General features: G+C 40.6%; 1 protein-coding gene across 7 annotated transcripts in view; it reads left to right on the top strand.

Annotated features, from left to right (window-relative positions):
- Positions 1-19080, top strand: part of fat3 (FAT atypical cadherin 3) — a 117787-nt gene that overhangs the window by 93887 nt on the left and 4820 nt on the right. For 4 of the 7 annotated variants that reach the window (XM_015387947.1, XM_015387948.1, XM_015387950.1 and 1 more), the window contains 5 exons: positions 2006-2159; positions 8792-9504; positions 10485-10598; positions 14445-14504; positions 16426-16461. In XM_015387947.1, the coding sequence (XP_015243433.1) occupies positions 2006-2159; positions 8792-9504; positions 10485-10598; positions 14445-14504; positions 16426-16461 (1077 nt within the window). The remainder of the gene's footprint in view (positions 1-2005; positions 2160-8791; positions 9505-10484; positions 10599-14444; positions 14505-16425; positions 16462-19080) is intronic. The other 3 variants (XM_015387953.1, XM_015387954.1, XM_015387949.1) reach the window with 2 other exon arrangements.

Below are 19080 nucleotides of genomic sequence, written 5' to 3' on the forward strand. Positions count from 1 at the left end.
TTCATGTTAGAGCATTTCTTTATTTGTGGCATTCTAGGTAATATCATGTTTGTTTATTAATTTGAGTTTTGTCTACACCTATTTTTTGCTAGACTACGTCCTTGTAGCTCTGATTAGTTCTATTCATGCTCGTTTTCAGCCTCTTCCATCATGCAGTCAGCTTCTTCCTGTTTATCTATCCCATAATTATCAGTCTCCATGTATCACCGGTGTGTGGCACATTATAGACCAGTCACTTCCCTTAACTCTCAGATCATACCTTCCTGTTATTCTTCATTCATGCCATCCCATAATCATGATCTCATTTTTCATCCACCTGCTCTGGTCCCACCAGCATGTCTGCATATATGGTCCAACTCCAAGTACCACATCCCTGACATTAGCAGCACAGTTCAGACAGCTCTAAATGGAAAAAAATAAAACGTAGGGAAAATTGAGATATTGCAAATGCTTAAAAGGCAGATAAGGATACACACTGACATTAATGATGCTTTAGCCAACAGTTTAAATAAAATGCTGCTACTTTATTATTTATAAACACTTTAAAACAACCAGAGCTGCTTCATGGTCTCAGGCTCTTCCAAAATCCTAGGAATTAAAATGTGGCTTTAAGATTTTTTAAAGTGAACAGTCTGACAGCTAAAGAGATAAATAGCTCAGTCAAAGGCCAATTAAACAAAGGGACTTTTCATCTTGACTTAAAGCCACTTTAGATTTAATCACTTTTACAGTTTGTTTTTTTTTTTCCAGATTAGCGGAGAATAAGACCTAAAAGCTTCTTCTCCTTATTTGGTTCTGGTTATGGGTATGCAGAGTAATCCCAGAGAGATCTGGGTGGTTGATCCACTGCCAGCAAGTGATTTGTAAACTAATAGATGTATTTTAAAATCTGTCTTATGAGATACAGGGAGCTACTGGAAGGACTTCAGAACTGGACTAATATTCTCTGCTTTCTTAGTTCTAGTGAGGACTCAGGCAGCAGCATTCTGGATCAGCCGCAGCTTTGTGATCCACTTTTTAGGCAGATCTGTGGTAACCTGACAACAGCCAGATGCATGTCTCGCTCCGCCCAGCTCCACTGAGCGGAGCTAGGCGGAGTGAGACATGCATCTGGCTGTTGTCAGGTTAGATCTGTGGAGCTGCAGGGATCAATTCTATTAAAGATGAAAGCATGGATTTCTTTTTATTATCCTGCATATATATTAGTGCCTAAAACCTGGAGATGTTCTTCAGGTGGTAGAATGACTGATTCTGAAGATTCAGGTCGAGTCCATCACTGAATCCAGATTTCAGGCCTTATCACTGGCTTCTAACTGAAGTAATTGAAGCTGTGTGCTAATGGCTTGGGTAACGGCATCAGAGTTAATGACTTAAAAACGCTCAACAACTAGTTCTGTTCTTGAAAATCCTCTAGAACCACTGGAGATTAGAAATAGAAGAATTCTTTATAAAAAGGGGTACATATTGACAACCATGAGATTCCTCTTTAGAAAACCGTTTAAGTCCAGTCAGCAAGGAATAAATAATAAATCATTATCTATACCTAAAACTAATACGTTTGCAGTGATTTAATGAATTTCGCGTTAATCAGTGAAAAAATAAAAATCATTTTCATTGCGATCACTGAGTCTTGAAGTGGCCATTTTGACCCAAATATAGTACCACCTCACTCCTGACATAGCAGTTACATTTAGGCCAAATTAAATCAACATTTCAAAGTTGATTTAATTTAGTTTAGAATACAGTTTTAACAAATCAAGTAAATAGAAATACTTATTTCTAGGTGAACTATTGCCTGAATTGATTTTAATCCCTTTTTTTTCTTGCATTTCTAGTTAATTTTATTAGTCTGTTTACACGTTTAAGTTTTTGGATATAGGTTTTATATATTTCTTTTTTAATCAGGATTTTATTACATGCCAGACAATTATATATTTTTTTATCTGTAGGTGAGATACCAGGCATCCCCTAACTTTCTTCCTTTTCCCACCTTTTTGTCTTTCAGGCTTTACATGTAGCTGTAATCCTCAGTACACCGGAAGAAGCTGTGAGACGGAGATCACAGTGTGTGTTCCCAGCCCCTGTCAGAACGGCGGCGTGTGTAAACCCATCGGGAACGCATTCCTCTGCAGCTGCAGGAGAGGCTTCAGGGGCCTAATGTGAGTTCAAACCCAAACAGCTCAACTCATCATGGACCATTACAGCAAACACCAGAAATGGCTCAGCTGCCTACTTCATGCTTTTTCATTCTAAATGTTTGGCAGTTATCAGTTAACATCAGATAATGATCACACCGAGCTGGTGTTCTGCCAGATCAGCAAACCCTGTCAGACCAGCATACCCATCATCAATACGCCTTGGCAAGATGTCAGAAAATGCACTTTTAACTACCTCGACGGGCGTGTATCCCTTTAGTCATGTACAAAATAAACTATTTAAGGTCGGATCACCATACGCTTCAAACACCAAACGGTAGGTAATTAGATTGTTTTTTGTTTTTTTTTACATGACTAAAGGGATACACACCCATTGTGGTAGTTTTAAAGTATTTTTGTACAAAACTAAAGGGATAAATGGGTATTGACTATGGGTATGCTGGTCTGACGGGGTATGCCCATCTGACAGAACACCAGGTTAGTTTGGAGATCTTCTTTGCTTTTAAAAAAAACAATTTATAAAAAACTACCCAGGTGATATTAAAGAGTTTGATCTGAAACATCCCCATAGAATCAGAAAGAAAAAAAAACAAAAAAAACCCAGAATAAATCAATAAGTAGGTGGACTTTGTGACATCATGTCGTTCGTCTGGTTGAAGCAAAGGAACGCAGCTAAAATTCACCGTCTAACACCAGACTTCCTTGAATCCTTTAAACTAGGCATACCCTGAGCGATTTTTTCAATAATTGCACGCAGCTACAGCTCACAATCTACGACAAAACCGCAGTGTTTCGTCGTAGATTGCGAGTTCACAGCTCAGGATGTATGTTCTCACACTGTGTGGCCCGACGCTCTGATGCGATCTACCTGCTCACACTGCAAGTCTGAAAACAACGTGGGACTGGGCTCCGCAGTGAGATGGCGCTACTCTGACTCATATATCCAGAAGCCAAACGAGTAGAAGAGGAATATGAAGCTCACTAGAGTGAAATGCGCTGCCTTGGCAATTCGGGCAATTTTATGCTGAAAGCCCTAAAAATAAAAGGCGACGACGTATTTGGACAAAGACATGGCCGAGCAAAATGTGGCTACTACGGTCTGTCAATTTTATAGAAAGAACTCCATTTCACTCATTGCACCCCTACCATGCTTCTGGGTTTTCATCTGAGACGAAGAAGAACAATCCAGGTTTGCCCACTGAGCGATTTTTTTCCCACAGTGGCCGACTGAATTTTAAACATGTTTGATTTTCTCCCAACCTTACGATTCCTGGTGGGGAGATGGTCGTTAGAGGCTGATCGCCCCTCGTACACTACATGATGCACGATCAGGCTGAAAGTCAGATCTAAAAATTCACGCACGACTGGAGAATCGGCCTGAAAAGTGCAACAAATCGTACAGTGAATGCCCGGGGTTAGCTTTCTGACTGAAGTGGACGTTTGCTTTTCAGCAAAAACAGACATCTTTGTTATTGACTGGCTGTTGTAGTGCAGCCTCACTATTAGCCGTATTAACAGCGCCACTGTCACTCCAGCTCCCAGGAAGAATGCCATGTTTGACACAAGCTTTCACATTCCAATGCCTTGAAGCTGACTTGTTAGCTGTTTGCATGCATCAATGCAATCATGTGCAATAATCAACCTAAAAATTGTGTAAAAAGGGAGCCCAGGTGTTAGCCAATGATGCCACTTCAAAGAGTAATAAGCAGAACTTGAAAAACTGACGGCTCTTATGCTACGTTCACTCCGGATGCAGCAAAAGCAGCAAAATCGCGTCTGCTGCTTCATTTTTGCTGCGTGTACCAGTCAGTTCTAACGCGCGAATGAAGCAGCTTTGCTGCTCTGGCTGCGCGGTCCAAAAGTGTGTCTGACGCGCGTTGGGAGGAGCTATTCTATCCTTTCTCTGCCTTGCAGCTATATTTGCTGTGATCAGTGGGAATAAAGTAGTTTTAATATGTTTTTAAGTGGGAAAGTCCACCTGAAAACTTAATCAATGCAGTCAGTTCATCCAGATTACCAACCTGCGTTCTAATATTAGTTCTGTCAGAGCTGCTCAGACCCCCACATACCAGCGATGCGCTGTCAGTAGGGGTCACAGCAGCCTCTGGCCCGGTCGCCTCCTCGCGGTGCGGCGGCTGGTAGGAGTTTTTCATCTAAATAATCTAAACTGCAGGCACCAGGATAATAAAAGCGAACATATTCTGCCGGCAGATTTCTGCATTTTAAGTTAATTTATGCGTCAATGAACTGTTTCAGAGGAGTGATCACAGCGCTCCATATCATCAGTGATGTGTCTGTCTCGCTGCCAGCTCCCAGATCAGCTTCTCTGATTGGTTGATGCGGTGCGTCAAGCAGCAAAAGTTCAATTTTTCCATCTCGAGCAGCAGTGCGTTTGCGACGCGTCACGCGGGTCAGATGCTTAAACGCGCCTGACGCGCTGCTTCAGCTGCTCAGACGTGCTGCGCCTGCTGCTCAAAACGCGCTGCGGGACCTTTTGCTGTGCCTTGATGCGTGTCAACCATTGACTTTGCATGTAAATTCGCTGCTTCTGCCGCGCATGCTGTGTCCGGTGTGAACGCAGCATTATACTTGTTAGGATTCAGACTGAGGACCCAGATACAACAGGAAATAACTTTAAAAGATTTATTGAAGAAACTGCAGGTAATTCGGGATCAGGGGAACCAGAGCCTCTGGAAGGGATAGAACAGGTTAGTGGCTGAGATGGATGATTTAAAAGTTTAGACTGCTAAGCCACTAACCTTAAATATCAAGGCGGGGAGTCTTGGTTTCTGAAAACTTTGGTTCCTCTACAGTTATTTCTCACTGAGGCTTGGCAGGTAATCGTGGTCAAAGGAAGTCCAGGGTCAGAGCCAGGTGATCAGATATTCAGAGAATCCAAAACAGAATCCAGGGACAAAGTCAGGGCACAGAAACATCCAGGCAGCACAAAAAAGATCCAACAGGGGCTAGGCAGGCTCAAAAATCAGGAGGCAGAAAAAGGTCAGGATCAGGTAAACAGGCAGAGGAAAATATTACCTGAGTGAAGTTGGCCCCCCCACCTTCTTCAAATATTTCTAGAGGTCATCAAAGGTCAACCAGCCCCTCCACCTTCTTCAAATCACACGAAGAATGAACAAATGTTCACTGAGCTTTGATAGCTTCTACAAACAATTATTATAATTAAAATGATAGCAGTACAAAACATTTATATATTTTAAAATATGCGTTTTTAAATTTTTCATATATTTTAAATATTTTATATTTAAAATTAATTTTATATTTTTGTATGGCAATTTTCATTTGTACTGCTATCATTTTAATGATATTGATAATATTTTGTAGAGGACATCAAAGGTCAGTTAACATCTGTTTTTGCTGCACAAAACGTTTGACACCAATTTTGTCTAATTTGAAGAAGGTGGGGAGGCTGGTTGACCTTTTGACCTTTACATTTTCATTAATATCTTCAAAGCCAAAGCAGAACAAACGACAGTTTTTGCTGCACAAACCAGCACAAAAAGAACCGAGTTAGTTGACACCCATTTTGTCTGATTTGAAGAAGGTGGGGGGGGGCTGGTTGACCTTTAATGACCTCTAGAAATATTTATTTATATCTTTAAAATGATAGCGGCACAAACGTAGCACAAACGTTTGACACCAATTTTGTCTGATTTGAAGAAGGTGGGGGGGGGGGCAACTTCACTCAGGTGAAAAACCTTGGATGATTACTAACCAAGGCTTTCAGGCAATCTTTCACCATCAACTAGTCAGAGGCCTGCTTAAGAAGGCTGGCAAACAGGTCAGAGGAATCAGTGATAATTAGGCTGAGCAGCAGCAGCACAGGGGGGTCAAATGAACAGGCAGAGCAGTAGGAGGAGGGGAATGAAATGACAAACACTAGCTGACGGGCCAGAAACATAACACTGCTTTGAGTTGGTAAGAACCAATTTACCTAAGAAAAATGAACAAACCACAGGAGAAAGTTGAGGAAAATGAAAAGGCAAATCCAGTTAAACTAAGGTTGTATATGATCCTGGATTTTTTGCTGATATTTTCAACTCAACCGGCCAAAAAAATAATACTGATATTTTTCCCTTTACCCATTTATAGACACCATGTAGTTTTCTCACTTCTGTCCTTTCTAAGTTCAGCATTTATGTCTTTCCTTTGAGCATTGAGGGTTAGTATGCTAACAAGGCTAACATCTGAATGTCTCTGGTAGGTTTGTGGATGTTGTTGAGGACCTAAATGCAGAGATGAGGAGGCAGAGATTATTTCTTGCAGATTTAATTTAGATCTAGATGGTAACAGAAGCACAAAGCCAGAAATAATAAGCAGGTAAGCAAACCTAGGAGATGCCAGGCAGAAACATGCATGAGGAGTGAAGAGGATCCTGCAACGTGGAACAGCAGAGGAGGAGTATATATGGGAGAGGACAATACACTGTAAATGGAGTGATTAGCTAATAGGGAGTATGTGTGGACTGAAGCAGCTAAGGGGAAAGGAGTAAACAGGCTTATCTAAATCTAGAAACAAACTTAAAAGAAGCAAAAGACCAATGACTAGAAAACAAAGGATAGGGCATTGGAGAGAAAAAAAACATCAAACAGGAATAGTGACTTGGTTTTGGTTCTGTTTTCTTTTTGAGTTTTCATTGGCTTCATTTTATGTTATTCTCTCTGTTGCTGTTTACCCTCTGTTGCCCCCTTGTTTCAGTCTCCTTCCACTAGCTCCCTTCTAGATGTCTCCATCCACACTTGCTCCTTGTCAGCTTATTAGCAGAGTCTTTGTTCAGTCTCCCATATTCATTCCTGCTGTGCAGTTTCTTTGTACTGGTTCCTCTTCGCTTCTTAGCTCCTCATGTGTGTTTTGCCTGACATTTTTTTTTTTTTTTTGGTTTTGGACTTTACCTTCTGTTGCCTTTGGATCTACATTAAATGAACAAAAACTAATTTCTGCCTCCTTCTGTCTATGCATTTGGGCCCTCTTCAAACCTCTACCCAACCTGACCAATAGTAAAACTAATAAGTAACTCAACACATAAAATAATTCTTCACAGTGAAAACAGAATAACAAATCCAAGCGTAACTGAAAAACCAAAGTTAAAGCTAAACAGAATGTCTGCAATGAACCACTCAATGGCATCACGGTGCACGTGACCCACAGCCACTGCAGGCATAATCCTTATTTGTTTGTCTTAAAAACAGTTTCTCTTTTATTTGTGAAATGATCAATTTTCAATATATTATTAATTTTAAAGCTAATATTGGCCGATAACATTCCAACAATATTGTGCACAATTAAAACAGATCATAATCTTTTTAAGATTCCAGTGTCACTTGATGAGGAAGATCGTGGTTTTGCTCTTTAAAATGAGGAACTGGTATCAACCAGTCAGGCATCAGCTGATGATGCAGAAACAGTTGGTCCTCATGTTATTCAATTCATCCTGGAAAGGGGATCTCCTACTGGCACACTCAGCAGCAGGCCAAAAATAGGGCCACAAATAAAAGCCGGCCGTGTCTCAGTGTGACAAAGCATGGGAGCTGAGCATCACAGGAGAGGAGGGAGTTAGCCCAGGTAGTAAGGAGTGCATAAGGGATTATTGGATGATGCCAGATCAGAAACATTGCCTAGGATCCATACTAAATGTGTATATACACCGTAATAATCAAAATAAATAATTATAAAACCATGGGCATGGTCACAAGAACACAATTTTCCCTAGAAATCACCGCTGTACCTCAGTATTAGCATACATGGTTCCATCTCATGTTCTGTCCTATATTTGCCCACAACCCCTCTTAAATATTCAATGCAACTGGCCTTGTTTTATTTTATTGGTTACTATGGCAGCCATTTAGAATAAGGTTAAGTGCTGCACCCAGGTCAGCAGATAAATCCAAGAACGATGCTTTAGGAAATCTAATACAGCTTGTAAACCAGTCATTATGGGCCATGGGTCATTTCCTCCTAATTCTCCATTCTACGTTTTTTCCTACAGAGCCAGTTCTGCCAGTTACCTTACAAGCTGTCAGGTTGGGTGGGGGTTTGAGAGGACCCAAATGCAGGGACTGAAGCTGAAGGTGGTTACCTGCAGATTTAATAAGATAAAAAGGGTAACAGAAGCAAACATCCAAAAACATAAATCCACAAAAACTGAGAACCGGGAATACTCACAACAAGGGGGCAAAGAAATAACGACAAACCAGCAAACAGTGACTCAGCAGGAGGTGCATATATAGGAGAGAGAAACAAAGACCAGGCTAATTAGCAGATTGGGAGCAGGTGTGAACAGAGGAGGCTAGAAGGGAGCTAGGAGAAAGGAGACTGACACAGGAGGGCAACAGACGGCAAACAAGAAATACATAAGGACTCAAATACAATCAGAAATAACTAGAATAACACAAAATGGAAATAGAAGCAATATAAACTCAAAGATAAAACCTAAACAAAACCAAAACCATGACAACACCTGGCTCACACCTTGTCACAATTTGAACGATAAACTTGACTTATCCTGGGTTTTAGCTCACAGGCAGCCATAATAATTCCAGGGATTTCTTACACACATTTATTTTGGAGTTGCTAAATGGAATAACTACCTGTCTCTTCTCATTTCATTGGTCTTGCAGGTGTGAGGAAGACGTGAACGAATGTGACCGAAACAACCCTGAGGGTGAATGTGAGAATGGAGGCACATGTATCAACACTCCCGGCTCCTTCTACTGCAACTGCACACCTGGCTTTGTGGGGCAGCGCTGCACTTTACGACCTGTTGTTGTCCCGGACATGCAGGCTGGTCATGCTGTGGTTGGCAAGGAGGAGTTGATTGGCATTACTGGAGTGCTTTTTATCATCATCATCCTTATTGTTCTCTTCATTGCTTTCCGCAAGAAAGTTTTTAATAAAAACTACTCAAGAAACAATCTATCCCTGGTCCAGGATCCAGCCACTGCAGCACTTCTCAATAAGGCCAGCTGTGTTCCATTAAAGACTCTACACTGCACTCCCGGAGAACACCAAAACCTGTACTCAGAGTCAGGGCTGCAGACCACCTTGATGGGAGGGGTTGGTGTCATTGGACCCCCTCAGGTCCCTGTAAGACCTATGGCATACACACCTTGCTTTCAAGGAGAACCACTCTCTAAACTAGAAAAGCTGTCGGAAAAACAAGGCGGGGAGCATACAGAGATGAGCACCTTTCACCCAGAATCACCAAGAATCCTTTCTGGAACCATCAGAAGAGGCATTGTGGTGTGCAGTGTGGCCCCCAACCTGCCACCAGTCTCACCCTGTCGCTCAGACTGTGACTCCGTACACAAGAGCCCTTTGGCCAGCGATGAAGGTAAGTTTGCCACTAGCTGGGTGAGGAGGTAACAGCTGAGCAGGGAGCTCCCTGTGTGCAGCAGACTGTTAGTGGGTCTGTATGGTTAGAGGAAGTGTTGCATATAGATCATAGTTCAAATATAAGTTCAGACTAATGTTTTTATTCTAAAAGGACTGAAAAATCTCCTTAGCATTACCCACCACCCTTTAAAACAGCTCTGACTCCGTTTGAACACATTATAGTTATACCTCAATTCAGCTTCTTTTTTAAATTTAAAAAAACAAAAGCATAAGTCAGCATTAAGCCAGCCAGTCCACCTTAATTTTAACCTCTAATTTGCTATAAATATTTATGTAAATATTTCTCTCCATCAGTCTGAGGCATTCAGTTACATTTTGGGGTTCAGTTTTTTTTCTTTTTAGCTTGTAGAACGACCGAGCTTTCCAAGGTCCCAAAATATGACCAAGCTCTATTGAAAAAAAGATTTTTGAGTTAGAAACCTGCAGATCGTTTTGTAGAACTGTTTAGAAGCTGTTAAACTAGGGTCAAATGTTCTGAGCATCATTTCTACTCCCTACTGTCAGGTAGCATTAGGGCCGTTCCTCATGAACGCAGACACTCTGCTGAAACTCAAACAGAACATCAGCCTCATAGTCTGGAGTGGCACTAGCTGCAATTTATGCAAATACCACAGAGATTTTTCTTCTAAGGAATTTAAGGTTTCTACAAGTATATTAGCGCTATTTCATTTCTCCTGCAGTAACAAGGCAAGTAGTTGAATTGAACATGGATGACATCAGAAAGAGCTTCAGAATAAGAGAGTAGAACTAGTTGTCAACTCTCCATATTTATGTCTTTAAAATTTTAAACCTTAAAGTCATCATATTGTCTTTACCCAAAATACGCACTTCAGTTACCCCGATATTCAATCAAACAAGGGATAAAGTAGCAGCAATCTACCAATAAATAGTATGTCACATGTTGATGTCTTTCTGCAGATAAAGTGGTCAACGTGACAGAGGAGGACACATGTTTCTCAGGTAGCAATAAAGGCTGTAACTCAGAGGCCCAGTCTCTGAGTTCCTTTCAGTCCGACTCCTGTGAAGATAACGGTAAGAAACATTCTCTCATTGCAAAAACTTGGGTTCTTCATAACTATCATATGTTGCTTTTTTCAGAGCTTCATTTGCTTGTCCCTCATTTGGTTAAAGCAGATCAGTCCTGATTTGAAAATCGACTCATCAGCACCAGCATTTGCATCAACCTTCATTGAAATTAGCTTACAGTTTAAGTTTTTATTCAGAAGTCAAGGTCATAAAAATGTAAACACAGGATGTCATCTTTATTTGAGTGCTTCAATGTATTGTTTTTAAGACATCCTATTTTTTTGTTTGTTTGTTTGTTTGTTTGTTGTTTTTTTTTAAATAGGAAAATCTGAATAAATAGGAGCAAAGAGTTTCTGGATTAAACAGAGAATATAATCAGTTTTGGTTTTCCAGGGGGAACGTTTGTCTATTTTTTAAAGTGTGGCTCACCCTGATTTAAAAGCATTACCAAGAAAATAATTAAAACTGCCACCAAAATGGCTGGTGCCAAGACACCATGAGTGGACGGACTAAGCATGGGGGTTCGACACGCTGTAGTCAGGACATGGCAGCTAGCTTAGCTTAACCCAGCCGTATTAAAGCATGGACCGAGAGCAGACAGGTGCTGTTACTCACACCACAAATATTTTAACCTCTTAACATCCACTCATTTTGGGTAATCCTCGCCTATTTTGCATACTCAAATGGAAAAGAAAATAACTTAGGAACTGTAAGCCAAAATTACATTATTTGAAAGCTAACACCCTCTAGTTTCCTAATATATAAATTAGTATTGGGTGACTAGAACACAGACTAACCTGCATCTGTTCAAACATGACTCAAAGTTGTTTTTTTATTTATTCCTCAGAAATGATAGGTCTTTTTTGAACAGCAGTAATAAAGACATTCTTGAGAAAAGGCAGGTTTTATAGTATTTGTTATTCATCATGTCAACCACAAATGCAGAAAATTTCAGACCTCTAGATATAACAGTTCTAGAGCTGTGGGTTTTGGTGTCAGCTTGGAGCTGCGCGCAATGTCTCCACCTGCCACACAGGTGCGAGTCTGAGTGAGTCAGAAATTTAACTGCTATCGTTGCCCTAAGAGGGCAGCACTGAGACAGTTTTATACACATGCTGCAGAACTAAAATGTCACTCATGAGAATGTGAAAAATGCAGGACCTTGGCATCCAATAGATAGCATCGCATGTCATCATACATCCGTTATATCACAGCTGATGACCGCGGGACGCCATTACAGGAGGGGTAAACAGCAGCATGGTAAACACTGACTTCATATAGACAGGCCTGCTGTCAAATTCGTCCTGCCAAAGTCTTGTGTTGCATTTGGATGCAATAATCATGCCTGGGAGCCTGATAAACCATCTTTTTATCGTTTTCAAACAGAGAAAGGACCAAAAAGATCAGCTTGGGTACAAGCCTTAGTGAGGACCTGCGAAAATGGGAAAACCTGAAGTCCAAGGTTGAAGTGGACCTACGTGTATAGTAGGAATTGACATTGTATTATTAGATCTAAAAATTATGGAATGAAAAAGTATCATGAATTGACCACTGGGTGAAGACGGACATGCACTGTGCGAGTTTTAAACCTTTTCAGGACGATTCTCAAGTCGTGCTGAGTTTCAGCCTCATCATGCGTCCTGCATTGTGTAGTATACAGGGGGTAACGAGGGGCCATTAGCCTCTAACGAACACCGCCAGATCAGGAATCATAAGGTCAGGAGAAAATCAAAGGTGTTTGAAACTTAGTTGGCCCTTGTGAGGTGTTTATGGGCAAATCCTGCTGTTGTGGGAGAGTTACAAGCCGTTTTACCAGAACCTAGCACACTGCGCATCTGCAACCAAGGGAGTTCTTCTTCTTCTTCCAGATTGATGAGTCTGAAAAGCACCATCTCTCAGCACTGAGTCCAACGTGTTGTTTTTGAACATACATTTGAGCAGTTAGATCACATCAGAACATTGGGTTGTACAGTGAAAGAACATGCATCATGAGCTGTGAACTTTTAAACCCTACGGTTTCATCATACAGTTTGAGCTGTAGCTGAATACTAGTATTCAAAATATTGTGTATGGCCGCCTGTAATGAAGGAAGCAGCAGAGATGAGCTTGTGGGGAATGCTCTTAAGAGGTTTGGTGATTGCTTTTAATAAAGCCATTTTAATTCAGCTCTAGAAGGACAATTTCGCGGTGTACTTCCATTGCAGAAACCGGCCTGCTGCTGCCTACTTTTCCCAGGTCTGCTTCTCTGATCGTCCGCTGTCGTCCCATCTCCCACAGTTAGTCTAGGCTAGCCTCGGTCAGCTATTGCCTTTCCCCATCTTGGCACTGTTTCTCCAGTGGATTAGAGCAAATTTTTCGTTATATCTGCCTTTATCTTTTCGAAAGAAGGTTTTCCCAGTATTTATAAATCATTATGACACAAACCAATTGCATTCTAAATGTCTACCACTTTGGTTGCCAAGCACATGTTTACCCCTCCTAAGATGGTGGCGATCCTCGTTAGGCTTTCACTCTGATGCGTGACATCATCATCTATAGACCTAGTTTATACAGTTTAAATGCAAAAAAAAAACTGTTTTTTGGGGCGATTTAGACATAAAGCACCACATCGGGTGGTTCTACAGTGTTTGGAGGTGGTGGTGTTCATAAAACTTCATGAAGGTGGGATATCCAGACCTGCTTTGGGTCCGTGGTGCCGTTCTTCTGTTTGTCCCACAGAGGTGACTTATCCAAACAGTTTAATAAATGTTTCTTTGACCCAAAAAAAACAAATGTTTTAAATGAAAAACACCAAGATTTTAAACATCAGTCAAACTGATCCTTCGTCAGCCACTGCAATATGCTAATATTCTCTGGCTAGATTTGCTTGACATGTTTTCAGTTTTAAAGGGTTTGGCATAGTAAAATAAATCTGCTATTCAGTGTCTTTGCCTTCAGGCATCTTCATGGGGTACTATTTGAAGGTACAATGATGTTATTTTCCATTTTTTAAATGTATATGCCTGTAACAGACTGGTTGCATACAAAGTTTTCATGCTCCCGCTGGCCTAGTGTTTGTTATAAGTTGTTTATAACAGAGGAAAGTGTCTGTCCTGAAATCCCATCATCGACCATCAGCCAGGGTGGTTGTTTCCACATGGTCTTCGTCTTCCACCTCTCTGCCCCTCCCACGGCGCAGCCAGGAGCCACGTATTTACAGGCGTTATGAACGGGGCTGAGCCTAAACCTCTGGGTCTCTCCTGGTCCTGAAATGATTTCATTCTACAAACATCTATCAAAGTCCTATTTAGAAAAAATGTCTTTGAAAGAGAAATTATTCCAAATAAATACAAAAAATATAAAATCCTTGAGTTTTATGAGACATTACTTTCTTTCACTACGATGGTTTGCTCTCATGCCTGTTAAATAACCCACAACAATCTGTTTATTTTTCTTTGTAGTTCAGTCTTTCGGATAAATTGTAAAGCAAAAAAATATCCCATAATTCATCTTTTTATTTTAACTTAGAATGACATTGATTTTATCCTTTATTTTAAATTTTAGTTCTTATTCTAGGCCAGGAGCCTCCCACCTCAAATGAGCGTGCTCTAATCAAACCAAAATAACTGAATAACATCCAGTAAAAGGGAAGACATGGAGGACTTTTTGGCTCCACATCTCCCACCTCCGCATTCATGTGTATTTTCTGTAAAATAAGATGGAAGAAGTCATCAGATCAGGCTGTTCATGGACTTTTTCTTTCAGGAACAGTGATGAGTAGGAAAATCAGGCCTCATTACCACCATGCTGAGCTCTGTTTCTCTATGAATGTGTATTATTTAAAAATGTCTGCTCCTTGTTTCTCTCTTCAAGCCTCCATTGTGACTGTCATTCGACTAGTCAACGATGCAGTTGACACAATCGAAAGTGAAGGTACCATGTCTTATCTTTCTTGTGTCTCTTCACTGGCTGTTCCAGTCCTTGGATTATTTCTCACTAATTCTACAAATGATCCCTGTTAGCAGTTCGGCAACCAGAATCTGACGCCTCTTTTATTGGAGCTCCGCTGTCAAACTTCAGCCACTAAGAGCCAGTGTCTGCAACTTTGGGATTTGTCCCTTTAATCTGCGGGTTGAAACACTTCTTCAACAATAAATAACTGAATGATCTAAATCAGGATGTTTTTAAGCAGTGAAGCAGCTAAAGGTTGCAGTATACTGGCCCTGCAGTTTGACAACATATACAATAATTCTTTACTGCAGGATCTGCTTCCTGGTATTTAAATGGAGTATTGTTATTGCAGCAGCATAATCTCACACTGGAAAAGAGCAGAAAAATGTACCTAAATGTATTCAATAGAGGAAATAGTAAATGTTAATTCATTGTTGCTTTTTATAAAAAATTACCAATAGCATAGTTAGTAAAACCAGTTAACGATAATAAAAAAAAATATAAGCTTATTCAAGGTGCAGATCATGTTTAAAACGTATTATTTTTACAATTTAAAAGTTTGTAGTCACCTTTTGCTTTTCACATGTCAGCATTGGGGGATTTTAGGAGCAGCAGCCCTGCTCTGACCTTATCAACCCGTTTCTAAGGGCGTACCTGTCCCTTTAAGTTCTTTTCCTTCAAAGCAGGGAGCTCTGATAAAAGAGTCCAACAGGCAGTATCAAAGACATCACTCCCAAACAACGGCTGTTGTAGTAGTTGCCATAGTGACTGCCTACCAAAGGATGACACTTAATTTCAGAAGTTGATATTTTCAGACCCTAACCCTTAAGTTACATTGAAAAAGAATGATTTAGTGAAAAATCTTTTATCTTTGAATGAATTTAAAACATCAACATTTAACTCACTCACCAGGCCCAAAATCAACCTTTCATCAGCCTTCCTACTCCTCCACCTACTCTTTCCCAAACAAAAACCCAGGAAAGCTAAAAGCTGAACTAAAGAGCAGAGCCCATTCTATTCAATTCAACCAGATCATACAGTCAGATTGATTCAAAGTTATCTAAGGAAAACCAGTTGATTGCATCGACTCAGTGACTCGAAAGCAATCCCTCACACCAAGTATACTTGTGTTGACAGTGGAGCAGAAAAATCCCTTTTAACAGGAGGAAACCTCCAGCAGAACCAGGCTCAGTGTGAGCGGCCATCTGCCGAGGCTGAGTGGGGTTCAAGGAGACAGAAGCAGACATAGAAAAAGAAGCATAGATACAAAAGGCAACAGTAAAAGGTGGCCCCGTCCAGGAAACACACAGACAGGCAGACGAGCTCCGAGTCAGAGGATGAAGAGAGCACATCCAGTTAGTCACAGTCAGAGAAACAGGACTACACTGAAAAACAGGCCAAGCTCCAACATCTAGAAACAAAGGTGTTGATGGCAGCTGCACAGCTGATATTTCTCTCCATGATGGAGTCACAGCCAAACAGGAACAGACCAGATGAAGCTAGTGGGTTCAGACTCTCTGGCTACCTCAGATGCTGCCTCACCTTCCACAGATAAACCAATCATAGTTAGAGTGCTAATGATCTTAATTTTAATAGATTCAATCTTATTTTTAAAGAATCTCATAAAATTCTCTTTGAAAACTTTCCATTAAAGCCATTTATTTGATTTTTTTTTAAGTTTCTGAGTTTCTGAGATTCTGCTTCTGCAATTAAAAAGTTTAATTTCCTATATAGGATGTTAATCAGCTGAGCTAATAAACTTAACTGTCTTAATGTTCTCAATAAATATAATTATTTGTAACAGCAAAGATTCAGGATTCTGAGGAATCGATATGTGTTTATTTCTTGTGGTCATGGTGGAAAGCTAAAGGCTACTGTGTTCTCTTGTTCTCCCATGTGACAGTGTCAGTTATGGACCATTGTGAAACCTACAACAGAGGTGACTTGTTGATTCTGTCTGTCTGTTGTCCTGTTGTCCATGTCTGCTAGTGAACAGCAGTGAGTAGACAAAATAATCATTCCCAAGTAAAAACGGTTTGCATTCTCCATCGAGGCTATGAGGTCCTACAGTCATTATTAGCGTAGTAGTTTAAATGAGCGGATTGGGCCTTTTGGAATAAAGCACCCCAGGCTTAGGAGATGTTCAATTATAAGTCTTGTACTGATTATTTGAATTTAATGAGCCATTCATCACCTCTGATGCCTGTAGTGCCTGTTCAGATTTACCCAAACTTTCTTCTTCTGCTCTATTCAGAAATGAGATCAAAAGAAGAACTTAGGAAATAAAATGCCCATAAATACAGTAGAGCTTTTGTGGTTATTTTAAGTCAAATAGTAATTTAATTTGGTCCTAAATTGATTCATATTTCTGTTTGGAGTTATTTTGTCTACATACTGCATCCGTCTCGCTGCCCCAGGCGGGGGTCTGCTGCCCTTCCTCAGTCAGAGCTTTGGATCGCTCCATGGTGTTGCTCTGCTTGTTGTGTGCTGTGCAGATGTTAAGACCTTGCTGTACTCCTAGTTATTTGATAAATGCTCCAACCTTTAAAATGTACATGTTTCATACATGGACACCTTTTATTGGCTTATAAACATGCAAATTGAACCTGACCAGTCAGGTTCAATTTGTATGTTTTCTAAACCAAATCAAGGCTTTGTTTTTGGTTCACTCTATAAACCTTCGAACTCAATGCTATTTCTGACATGTTCAATTGAAAAACCTTCCTGGATGGGAAGCGAAACGTCTTCAAACTAGGAAACAAAGTCCAGTGGATTGTTTTCTAACTTTTTTGGAATGATCATCCAGAATCCATCTCAGGAGCTACTGGCCAGTAAAGCACTATTGGCTGATTTCATTCAGTTCAAGTTCTGGAGAAAAAAAACAAAACATATAATATGTATTTTCGGAATAATACAAACATAGCAGACCCTGTGTTTTAAAAAAGTTTGTTTCAAGCAGCACACGGTTCTGTTTGAAAGTGCAGGGGTTTGTCTACCTGCCTGTGAAGCAAAACTCTGGGGTTTGGTTCCCTGATGGAGCATGCAGGATTTTTTTCAGAAGTTCCCAAACAAAAGTAGTTTCTGTTACATTATGTTTGGGGTTTTTTTGTTTCTTTATCAGGTATGTTTAGATGATAAAGTGCGTATGTGAATGGGTGAATAACTGAATGTAGTGTGAAATAGTTTGGTCAAGTCTTCCGAGTTGAAAAATCGCTATATAAGTACGAGCCATTTACCATTAGGGTTGGTTACATGTTATTTCTGTAATCGTTTCAGCAGCAGAAAAAATAATTTTATTGCTCTGTGACTCGATGTAAACCTGCTGTAAAGAGAGAGAGAGAAAAGTAACAACATTCAGAGTATTTCTATATAATGAATGTTTTCTGGTAGGTAGCTCCAGCTGCTTTTTGGGTATCTTTCAAACTGAAACAGTGTGGGTGCCCTTTTTATTTTTGAGGAACTTTGCATGTTGTTAAAAGGTTTCATTACTTCAAATGTAACTGTGAGGCGCATCGGGTTGATTTTTCCGTATTTTGCTTTCTGTGAAAATGAAGGTACAGAATTAATGACCATAATGGATCAAGCTTTTCTGATCAGTCTAAAATATACTGTATTTAGGTCTCATCGACGCTGGTGCCAGTCTCATTTCCATACATGCTGATGCAACCAGCTCCAGGGTAACAGAACGTACCAATCAAAACTCACTTCAGTTCAGTTGAACTTTAAACTAGTATGTTTACCATCAAGGTCCCTTTGGGCTGAGGAAGGCTGTGTTGGTGCATTCAGCGTAAAATCCGCCATGTTTGTTTGCAAGTTGTAATGACCTGTGATCTACGAAGGACACGGCTGAGAGGACTCGTCATCTAGAAAACAATTAACTCAACTGCAATCGCGCATCTCATAAAAGTAACTTTTTTTACGTCTGTTTTTTATTTAGTATAAAACAAACAAGAGTTTAGATTTCCTAGCTGAATTATTTAACATCCTCATATTTAGTTATTTCCCAGTTTAGCAGAAACAAAACAACATGCAGCCTTTTGATTAATAGTGTCATGAAGCGAGGACAGATGGACCCAGTATTCAAGGAGAGACAGTCAGTAGGAAAGTTCAAAACGTTTATTAAATTAACAAAACAAAAGCGGAGCTGTGGTAAGTGACCACGATCATCTGACAGAAGATTATCTGAGTTGGTCACTTACCTGGTTTAACAGTCCAGACCAAGAATGTCCCAGTGCTGCAGTTCCGGAGTTGTTGAGGGAAGCCGATCCTGGTCAGGGATCCAGAACAGACAGGAACAGGTAGGATCCAGATCAGGCAGGAACAGAAACAGGTGGCAGGATCAGTCTTCCAGGCATCCACAGGCTCCCAGGAGGGTTCAGAGTCTGACTGGGACCAGAAGCATGACCAGGTGGTCATGCACAGGAGCAGACAGGATCAGGTGCAGACAGGCAGGCTCAGTGGAAGAGGGTAGCCGAGACAGGACGTAGGAACCGGAACTTGAAGCAGGACTTTAAACTGGTCTCCTTCCTGGAGCCAGGGAACCTCCCTGCATATGGAG

Source organism: Cyprinodon variegatus, unplaced genomic scaffold, assembly GCF_000732505.1.
Source record: "Cyprinodon variegatus isolate N-32 unplaced genomic scaffold, C_variegatus-1.0 Scaffold408, whole genome shotgun sequence".
NCBI lineage: Eukaryota > Metazoa > Chordata > Actinopteri > Cyprinodontiformes > Cyprinodontidae > Cyprinodon > Cyprinodon variegatus.